Here is an 11,271-nt window from a genome sequence, read left to right on the forward strand (position 1 = left end):
GAGAGAGAGAGAGAGAGAGAGAGAGAGAGACCGGGCTCTCCTGCTGATGTTCTAGTCACTGGGCCTCGTGCTGTTGGCAGTAGTGTTGGCAGTCCATCCAATGCTTTAGATGTCAGCCAGAGAAATCTGGTAATCTTCCAGTTTCTCCCTCCCTCCATCTCTTCCCCTCAGCCCAGCGTTTGCTTTCAAAAGCCGGGAATAAGCTTGCCTGAGGGTAGCTCTGTTTCCACAGAGATATCAGTCAGCGCTCTGACATTATCAGTAATATTGTTCTTTGTATCTCCCCTTTTCTCTCTCTTTGTCTTCCTCACCCTCCTCCCTCTCTCCGGGCTAGATATTTGAGGGGAATCTGAACTACGACACCCCAGAGCTGAGGACCGTGGAGCCTTTGCTGACCCGCTTCATCAGAGTGTACCCAGAGAGGGCCACCCCTGCTGGGATGGGTCTGCGCCTGGAGCTCCTGGGCTGTGAGATGGAAGGTAGGCGTCAAACAGGGACTGACTTCACACACGCACAAGATCAGAGAGACACACAGACACACACACTGTTTCACCATCTTTAATCATCAAGTGTTGACGGTCAGCTACGTGTGAGTCTGGTGTGTAGTTGAAATGGGGGATTGAAGATGCGTTTGAGGACTTCCCCCCTGTCGAGACAGCTGCTGTCCAGGGGATTCTCTTACTCTCTCTCTCTCTCTCTCTCTCTCTCTCTCTCTCTCTCTCTCTCTCTCTCTCTCTCTCTCTCTCTCTCTCTCTCTCTCTCCAATCCTTCTCTGCAACCCCTTTCTCACTCCTTCTCTCTCTCTCTCTTGCTTGCTATCCCTCTCTCTCAGTCTCTCTAACACACACACACACACACACACTTTCAAAGCTGATTCCGAGCAGAAACTGTTAAGCTAGGAGAACATGCTCTTGCTCTTGTCTTAAGTGGATTTACATATTGGATTTCTGCGAGGCGACGAGCCCGGTCTGCTGTAAGCAGGAAGTCCCACTGGGAGCTTTAGACAGATGATTATGCTTGTTTTTTATCACAGAGGTATAGGTGTGTGTGTGTGTGTGTGTGTGTGTGTGTGTGTGTGTGTGTGTGTGTGTGTGTGTGTGTGTGTGTGTGTGTGTGTGTGTGTGTGTGTGTGTGTGTGTGTGTGTGTGTGTGTGTGTGTGTGTGTGTGGGGGGACCTGAGCTTTAGTGAAAAAGGCTAAATCCTCATTTCTTTCCCAAGTCCCCAGATACAGCCCTGACCCTCTCTGTGACCCCTCCACTCTAAACCAGACAGGGGCTGATCTCCCTCATATTTCATCTGGGACAGAGGCACACATACACACACACACACACACACACGAGAGAGAACAAATCTTACTCAGCATTTTCCAGTTCTTGCACTCTCTCCTTATCGCTTTCACCCCTACCTGACTCCCTCGCTCTGTACAGGGGAAGCCCGTTCATTACGCAGTCAAAACGCACACACACACACACAGAAACATGGAGTGGATCGGGGGCAGTGCCCACATCCAAAGGCACCATGCAGGCTGTAATGATAGGCCAGCGCACGGTTCAGCCTTGAACCAATCCCCACTCTCCATCCCTCGCCTGCCTGTGCACAGGCCTCGTTCCCTCCAGTTCAGACCAGCCCTACATGTATATATACACCCCGGCCACGGCATCCCCTGATAAAAGCATTTCTGTTAATAGTCTCTCCAGATTAAACCCCAGGTTTTTTCCGTGACACTGGGAGGGGCTTCTTGTGTAAACTCCGGCCCTGCACGTTTGTGAGCAATACCACGAAAACCACACTGCAGCTGTGTAGGAGTAAACAAGTGTCTCTCTCTCTCTCCTACGTAGCTCCGACCGTACCTCCAACCACGCCGGCCCCCAGCACCACCCCGTCGGACGAGTGTGACGACGACCAGGCCAGCTGCCACAGTGGAACAGGTGATGACTACGATGTGACAGGTGCTAAGATCGCCCTTGTGAGACTGCAGCCTGCCCTGTCGCCCCCCACGCAGACCCTCCTCCCCTTCACACCCTCTTCCTGATTTCTACTCATCCCCAAGTGCACGACCGTCACAGTCACCCAGCCTCTCACCTCCCAGCCTCCCAGCCCCTCAGCCTCTCAGCCTCTCAGCCTCTCACCTCCCAGCCTCTCACCTCCCAGCCTCTCACCTCCCAGCCTCCCAGCCCCTCAGCCTCTCAGCCTCTCACCTCCCAGCCTCTCACCTCCCAGCCTCTCACCTCCCAGCCTCCCAGCCCCTCAGCCTCCCAGCCTCTCACCTCCCAGCCTCTCACCTCCCAGCCCCTCAGCCTCTCACCTCCCAGCCTCTCATTCTCCCACTCACCCACTCTCCCAGCCAGCTACCCATCCTCCCTGTCATCTATCAACAGCCTTGTCCTGCTCTCCTCCCCTCCTTGCTTGGCCTCCTTCCCCGCTAACCTGTCAACCTGTCAACCAGCCCTGCCTCTGCACCGGACTGTCCCCTTAGCCCAGAAGTCTGCAGGGGGTCACCATGACCCAGTCTCAGTCGCTTACCCAATGACACAGAGCTGTAGTCAGTCTGGCTACTGTAGACAAAGAGGGAGGACATCAGTACGGTTAGCATATTTGCATGAATATGCAGTCCTGGTGGGTTAACCCTAACTGTAACCCTATGCTAAGCTAACTGGAGGCTAATGACGTTGTGTTGCTCTGTTAGGTGGGACTGTGGTGTTGCCTGAGGCTACAGTGGAGATGGACACTAAACCAGGTAGGATGATAAACTCCAGGCAATAGAGAGAGGGGGGGGGGGCGGGTTGTGTGTTTGTGTGTGTTTTAATGTTTGATTCAGAGTCTGTTGCGTGGGCGGGTATAGTATTTCCATTAAGACAGAGAAGAATGTGTTTCCTCTGCTCTCATCAAACGGCGCAGTGACTCCCGTGGCTGCTCATCTTTCCCTGAGCTTGTCAGAAGCCCCGCTTCAATTCTCACAAGAATGGAAAAACCAAAAACCCTTTTAATTGGGAAATGGAATTTCCGTTGAAAAATGCAGCCAAGTGCCTAAAAAAACGTGGTTCCACACGGGAATTCCATCCTTTGAGTTTAATGGGTAAATATATTCACCGCCCGCAGAAACAAGTTAAAAGCCTGAGATTATTAAAGAGAACATTGGCTCAATTCTTTATCCTTCAGAGAGCTAGCGTAATGCCGCGGCAGCAGCAGCAGCAAACAGACTCCTGTAGACGTAGCTCACATCCCAAACATACCTTTCCCTTGTGTCGCCTGCCTGGAAGTCGTTCTTTATCCAATTTAAGAGCAAAACCGGCCTCCCCGCCGGCCCCTTCTCACACACGGATCCCCGCGAGCCCTTTCAGCCTCTCTCCGTGTCAGCGGTGGATTGTGTTGTCGGACTGCGAGGCCTTTCTATCAACCGTATCTACCTCTCCAGTCGCAGGCTCTCCTCATTAAAAACGGCACCTCCCAGAGGTCCGCTGTGAATGCAGTCGTCTCCGCAGGACACGCCGGCTTGCTCTCTCGCTCTCTCTCTCTCGCCACGCTATCTCTCCACTCGACAGTCATTCAACACCTTCCTTTGTCAGCTATGTGGCCTTTATTAAAAGGATGTCATTAGCTAGGTTTGGAGCCATCTCTCGGTATGGCTGGCAAGGAGGGATTATAGTCTGCTGTTGAGATGTCACCTTCCTCTGATTCATACTTTCTTTTTTACCTCCACTTGATCTACCCCAGGGCTGGAGTGGGGCCACTTTTCAGCCCGGGAGTTTCAGCTCCAAGACCGGCCCTTTTTTTTGTATACCCCTGTTTGGTATACAAAAAAAAGGGCCGGTTTTTTTAACATTTGTGGCCATTATTTGAGCGCAAAATACTTTTTGGAGCTTTATGTAAAATAAACTGACGTTTTTCAATTGGTAAAACCTTGTCTAGTGATGCCATCACTCCGGCTCCCATCCATCCTCCCTGACGCGTATCGTTACGGTCGGGCCGCCCGTCCCAGATATCGGTAGCCAATCTGAGAAAACGTTTTGGAAAAAACGCGCTATGGACCCAACCAACTCTATTTGGGAGGGGAGAACTCCCTCACATGGTGCAACCCATGCAGAGGCTGAGGTGTCAGAATGCGGAACCTGTGTAGCCTACTTTAAGAGAAGATAGACTAACGTGACAAATGTCAACAACAAAAAAATCCTCGACCGGCCCAAAAGTGAAGCGTCCCACCGGCCCAAAAGTGAAGCGGCCCACCGGGAACTCTCCCGATTCTCCCGATTACCCGGCCCTGATCTACCCCCAAGAATTTTCAGTTTGTCAGTTCTATAGTTCTTGGCTGCCATCTAGAGGATGCTCTTATAATCGTACTGACTGGACAGTTACGGCATCCATTGGTAACTTGTTCCGTGAGCACTTATTTTTATGCCTTGGGATTCGACACACAGCACAACAGTTGTGTGTGCGTGTGTGTCTGGGCGTGAGCAGATGTACTGATCTGACCTGTCATGTGCTCCTTGCAGCGTTCCAGTGGTTTGCGTGTGACTTTGGCTGGGCCAGCGACCCCTCCTTCTGCGGCTGGTCGTCGGAGGACACCGGCTTCAGGTGGCAGATACAGTCTAGCGGAACCCCCACCCTCAACACCGGGCCCAACATGGATCACACAGGTACAGAACAGCACAGTAGAGCTATGAAGCAACTACCGAGCCAGCCCGCGTTTACACCAGTTTTGAGCGAAAATTTCTAATCTAAGATCAGCCAACAGTGGTGGGTTTCATTCGTCTTTTTTTTTTTTTTTACACCAAAATGCTCTGAATGGTTCAAAGCCAGTGGTTCAACCCATTCTGTGTTGGTCGGAAAATTGTTTCAAAGTAGTACACGCTGTAAAGAATTCTAAATGATAGCTACGTTCCTGACATTGTGTCATGTTCTCTTAGGCGGGTCAGGGAACTTCATCTACACCCTAGCGACCGGCGCCCAAGAGAACGAGATCGCCAGGTTGGTCAGTCCGGTGGTGAGCCACCACCAGGAGTCCGACCTGTGTGTCTCCTTCTGGTACCACATGTTCGGCTCTCACATCGGCACGCTGCACGTCAAGCAGAGGAAGGAGACCGACGAAGGTTGGGCTGATATCCTGCTCTGGACCGTAAGCGGTCACCAAGGCAACCGCTGGCGTGAAGGGCGGGTGCTCGTGCCGCGTTCCAGTAAACCGTATCAGGTAAAAGTCCGTAGCACTTCAGTTAGGACCGTGGATGAATCCAGCGAAACATAACTAGCTAATGCTAACAGACGTAGGTGGCTAACAGGAGATCTTCTCCCCCTGTCTCTCTTTCTCTGTCCAGGTGGTGATTGAAGGTTTGGTCGAGAGGAAAAGCTGGGGCGACATCGCCGTTGACGACATCAGAATACTCAACGACTTCAGCATGACAGACTGCAAGGGTAAAGATTAAATTGTGTCAAACTATGGATGGCCAAAGTAGGCTACACACATCCTTCACTTAAGTAGAAGTACATATAGGCTACTCATGTTTAAAAAGACTGTTAAAAGTCAAATAAACTAAAATATGTTTTCAACCTTGCGAAACTTTGTATTTATTTATATATATACCTTTTCAAGCAAGTCAAAAATATTTTTGAAAAAAAGTTTCTAAAGGTTGGAGAAAAGATTTTTGATAAAAAAATGTTTCTCAAGGTTGGAAAAAAAGTTTGGAAAACAAATTCTCTAAAGGTTTACAAAATATATAAATCATGTATCAGTAAACATACAGAAGGCCTAACCCTGCAGTCTTAGAAGGCCCAGACCCTTTTGAAAGTACCTAGTTTTAGACTAGCCATAATCCACAATGTTTTGGCCGACATTGTTTTGGAATGAAGGCTTCGACCGTGTGACTCAATGTCTGTTTTTCCGTCTGCTTCACCAGATCCCGATGTGCCCACAGAGCCCATGCTGCCTGAGGACCGCTTCAATGAAATACGTAAGTCACTGAACGACCTGTTACACAAGATTAATAACATAAGACCCAAGGAAGATCACAGGAAAGACAGAGTTTCTCACCTCACCTGTCCTCTCTCCTCTCACCTCTAGACAGAGTTTCTCACCTCACCTGTCCTCTCTCCTCTCACCTCTAGTTGGGGCGCGATTGACTGACTCATGAGAATGTGTATCTTTTCATTTACTATCTTTTATTGCTATTAAAAGACTAAACACCTCTCCCTCCATCCTTCCATCCCTCTCCAGCTGATGACATCACAGATTATCCGGACGTGGTGGAGAGTAATGAAATCAGCGGAGCTGGCAACATGCTGAAGACCCTGGACCCCATCCTCATCACCATCATCGCAATGAGTGCCCTGGGGGTGTTCCTGGGCGCCATCTGCGGGGTGGTCCTCTACTGCGCGTGTTCCCACGGGGGTCTCTCAGACAGGAACCTCTCCGCCCTGGAGAACTATAACTTTGAACTGGTGGACGGCGTGAAGCTAAAGAAGGACAAACTCAACTCACAGAACTCGTACTCCGAGGCGTGAGGGGTGGCAGGTGCGTGTGTGAGCGAGCGTGCGAGCACAAGACTGTAGACAGGGAACTTCTCTCAGAGAGCGGACGAGCTAAAGGGACTGCCAGCAGCGTCTCATTGGTTGAGGACAAGTTCAGGAACCAATGGGAGGCTTGGACTGATCCGTGATTTACTCAGGAGCTGCAGTAAGAATAACCTACCAGTAGGGGACACTGTGTACAAAATGAAATACAGGAAATTAAACAAAAAATTATGTACAGATGATTTAGATTATATTTTAATTTTCTATTTTGATTTTCATTCATTTCTACAATCGGATGCTGGTGTTGTGACCAATTTATTACAATTGTTTAAAGTATTTATCGTTTTCTTGGAGGAAACATTTTTCATCTTTTATTTTCAAAAAACCTATTGATTTTGTGTTTGAAGGTGAGGTATCAAACCCCAAAACGAACCATATCTGACTAATTGGTTGAGCTGCGCGTGTTTTGCAGACAGGGTGTTGACCCCTGACCCCTGACCCCTGGCCCTGTCTGCCCGGCCCTGCACTGTGGTTGTATATGGTTCTAACAGTGCCTTTAGTACATCTTTGTTGGCCTCCTCTGTTGATTTGGGAGTTTGGACATCCTTTATGTTCTCAGTACTTACATGGGTACTAACTAATACAGTCACTATCGAGTTAGCAAAACACGATCCAATCAATGACCCTCTGATCTGTTCTGACCCTTACACACTGTATATAAGTTTTAATATATTTTAATGCCCTTTTTTTTTAAAGAAAGAAAGTAAAAAAAAGGAGAAAAACAGCTGCAGTATCCCTTTTGTTCATGGGTTGTGTGTGTTGTAAATACAACTGTCTGACTGTTTAGTTAAAGGTGCTGTGTTCTGGTGTGACTTAGGTAAACTGTGCAATGGAGGTTAGAAAACCTGATCAGGACATCATACCACGTTGTAGTTAATGGCACACACCATCCATAGATACAAGCCATTTCATAATATAACAGTGGGAACTATAAACTATCCATCTACACATATGGTACACAAACAATAAAAACAGCAGATGCATTCACGTTTAATTTTTTACTCATATCCATGGCTCTACAATCAATACGTGTGAACACTAGTTATTGATAATCTAGACTACGGTAACATATCTTCAAACCATTGCATTGTGTCTCTTGAAATATGTCCAAAGTCTCTCCACACAGTGTGTGTCTATTCCCACTTTCTCTATTCTAGACTAGTGTGTGTGTGTACGTGTGTGTGTGTGTACGTGTGTGTGTGTATGTGTGTGTACGTGTGTGTATGTGTGTGTGTACGTGTGTGTGTGTGTGTGTGTACGTGTGTGTATGTGTGTGCGTGTGTATGTGTGTGTGTGTGTGTACGTGTGTGCGTGTGATGGACTGGTGACAAAAAATCAGGTTCACAGACTCAATCACATCACTTTTCCAAGTCCCCTTCACCAGACCATTAGCTATCACCATCTCTCCTGTTGACCATTCTGTTGATATTAGTAGCAGCAGGATGTATGAGAAGGAATGGTAGTTTGTCTGCCAGCATACCAAAAAAAAAACATTAAAAAAAAATCGAAAACACGCTTTGCTTTAGTCATGGACCATTGGACCGGTCCATTAGCCTGTCTGACAGAAAAACAAAAACATCATCTGAACAACCATGGTATCTTGAATGCACTTTCACCTAACCCCTCAGAGAGTGCCTATGCCTGTGCCAGGGGTTACTACACTAACTGAAGGATGGTGCTTGTCATATTCATAACAGCAGGACAGATAGACAGACATTCACGATGAGCATGTGAAAGTTACCTTTCTGGGGTCTGTGTTCTGTCATGCGATGTTCTGTCCGGCCTGGCGTAGTCAGGGTTAACGCGTGTCACGTGTAGCAGCCATACGTTGTGATGTCAAAAGGGACACTGGTACACTGGGGTCAGGTGATGTCATGGCGCTGAATCAGGCCGCCCGCCCCACGTGTCTTTACCAAAGGATGGCCATGCACCCCCCGCCCACCTCTGTTTGAGGATCTGCTCTCAGCACAGTCAACCGCAACTCAACCACAACCGACAACCAACCAACTGACATTAAAACCATGGAAGGTCATGGTGTGATCAGACCTCAGCCAGTACACTGAACCCCGGGAAAACTCTTGAAGGGGCAGTGGGTGGACTGTTTGGAAAACATTTTATCGGTCTGATTTTTTATCTATTTTTCAGCTGAGGAGCGTAATCGTGTCTCTTTGTGAACTGTTTGGATTCTCTACTGAGACTGTTGATATTTTAGATACGCCGTTGGAGATGCTTTGAGGAACGGACTCATGGATTCTGGTGTCTGAGGACTCGACAGCGGAGAACTTGGTTTTGTTTCGCCGCCACAGCGGTCAGAGCCCTGGTGATGATAGGGGGGGCTGTGATGTGCTGTATCTATGTGCTACTATGTCATGTGTCGTGGTGAACACATTCTCTGTTTGGCTTCTGTTCATTTCAGATTCAAACGTACCACTCTGCAATGCTTATTGTGTTACCGTGCCTACAGCTTAGAGGACAGTTAACTAGCCGCTGTCGGGTAAACTAGGGGGAAAGGAAACTGTAGCGTAAGACTAAAAGGAAACAATGTTGCACTGATAAATATATTTAAGAACTTTGTGTTTATAGCATTCATTTCTAAAAAAAAAATCCTAAACTAAAAAACAGTGTTCCTTTTATTTCTTCTTTTATATAGTTTCAGACTATGGTGTGACATAATTCTGAAATGTACAAATATTGAGAGGTTTTCATCACTGAAAAAATAATTATCATACAGATTTCCTGTAGTCATGTCCCCATTTATCTGGTATATTATTGCTTCATTTTGTACTGTCCGTAAAATTTTGTGCAGATTTTTTTTTACAAAAAAATTAAACTTTTATTTTCAATACTGCTTCTGTAATTTGCTGTTGTAGGAAAATAAATAAACAGCAGAGCCTTATAAAGTGAAGTTAACATTTGTACTTTGACCTTTGCAGCCAATCTCCAAATGACCCGCCCCTCTCTCTGTCTCTCTCTCACTCAATTTATGTCTCCTTTGTGTCTAACACCAGTTAGTGACAGCCATCACCACATTCCAAAGATTCAATTTCAAATAAATGGTTTCTTAAGATAAACCTTCCTGGTTTGGGGATTGTGTTGTTTATTAGACCGTACTGCCCTAGACGAGTACAGCTGGTGCTGAGTTAGGTACTGGCTAAGTAGGTCGACAGTTTAGCCCATTCAAACACAATGATCCAACTAAAGGCACATGCATTTGCACTTCAGCTTGAAGACCCAACTTTTCAAGATGGAGTATCTTATCCTGTAAACGCTGTGTGAGTTCTGTTGACATGCAGATGGGAGCACTTGCAGTGATGTCAGGTCTGCAGCACATGGCCTCGATTATATCACAAGTAAACATGGTTGAAAAGGATAAGATCAAGTGTCCCTGGAAAGGGTGGGAGCTTGACCCCTAATGGGTGCTTATGGGAGCAGATGTTGCGCTGGTCTTCCTCACTGGACCCTAAAATATCCCTGTGAAAGTATGGCTCAGCCACAGGGGGATAAACTAGTCAAGCTGCTATAGGTGTTAATAGTACTTTTGATAGATGTCTCTGTTTTACAGGTACAACTGCATGTAAAAAGAGTTCTCTGAGGTAAGACAATTGGTAAGTTGATGAGAATTTTCCTTCAGATGAGTTTATGATGTATGTAAGCATACTGAATCAGAATGAATTATCAATTGTGCATCATGTCTGCTCTTAAATGTAGATCAGGCTCTCCCACATCAGCCTCTGACATGACATTCAGTAGATGCTGGCTGTAATTATGTACTGAGCCACAAGGGGGTGAATCACACACAACCAAATGTTCCCATTTATCTATCTTTATTTATCCATCCTTTGTTTGGCATTTATGTTAAGACAGATTTCATACCAAATCTAAGTGAGTCAGTAACTAATTGTAGACATCTGATCTTTCTCTCACACACATCCCTCTCTCTATCTTTAAATAAATAAGATTAGATTATGTTTTCAAAAAATAAGCTAGAGGCTTAGGAAGTACACATCCTTCCAGACGGGACTGCCAAAACTAGCAAATATGTGAGACATGAACTTGGCTTCTGAATGCTTCAGAAAGAGGTCTGTCAACATGAAAACTAAACAGAACCAGAATAAGTTAATTGTTTTCTTCTCTGAAAAGAGATTGTTTAGAGTATTGTTTGGTTTTCTTTATGTGCACTAATCAAAATAGCCACAAGAGGGCAAGAAATGTTCCATGAACGTAAACTTCACTGTCTACACTCTACAGTAACAAATACAAACTGTGGTACCTCTAAGAAAGAGAGAAATGTATAAGTTCTCCGTAGAATACCAATCATGCAGTGGCACAAAAACTTCAAGTGGCACAAAAACAGACTAGCAGTGAAACATTACTGGCAAAAGTAGCAGGAAATAGCAAGTAGCAGTATATAGCAACATAAATACCCAAAGGGAATTGAATTTGGCATGGAACTGATTGTGTGTGACCATGGAAGAAGGTCATTGTACAGTAAAACTGTAGGCATGACCATGAAAGGGCCACTGTTCGAGAGCCCTGAGGAGGACTTGGAGAGGAAGAAGAGCTACACACTATGTGAACATTCCTGGGAGTAAACAGGATAATTTAACTTTCCAAAAACAGTTTCTGTTTGTCTAAAAAGTCTGCATTGTCCTTTATCTTGAAAGAAAATCGTGTGGGCTGAACTGTCATATTCGAGGGATCAAAAAACT

The 11,271-nt window shown here is 46.4% G+C and overlaps 1 protein-coding gene across 1 annotated transcript in view; it reads left to right on the forward strand.

Moving 5' to 3' along the window:
- Window positions 1-9,467, forward strand: part of LOC134035376 (neuropilin-1a-like) — a 51,642-nt gene extending 42,175 nt beyond the window's left edge. Inside the window, 8 exon segments of the mRNA XM_062480370.1 lie at window positions 335-479; window positions 1,840-1,929; window positions 2,688-2,738; window positions 4,492-4,635; window positions 4,906-5,186; window positions 5,311-5,407; window positions 5,890-5,943; window positions 6,207-9,467. Of these exon segments, the coding sequence (XP_062336354.1) occupies window positions 335-479; window positions 1,840-1,929; window positions 2,688-2,738; window positions 4,492-4,635; window positions 4,906-5,186; window positions 5,311-5,407; window positions 5,890-5,943; window positions 6,207-6,493 (1,149 nt within the window). The 3' untranslated portion in view covers window positions 6,494-9,467.
- Window positions 9,468-11,271: the final 1,804 nt, after the last annotated feature.

This window comes from Osmerus eperlanus, chromosome 15, assembly GCF_963692335.1.
Source record: "Osmerus eperlanus chromosome 15, fOsmEpe2.1, whole genome shotgun sequence".
Lineage (NCBI taxonomy): Eukaryota > Metazoa > Chordata > Actinopteri > Osmeriformes > Osmeridae > Osmerus > Osmerus eperlanus.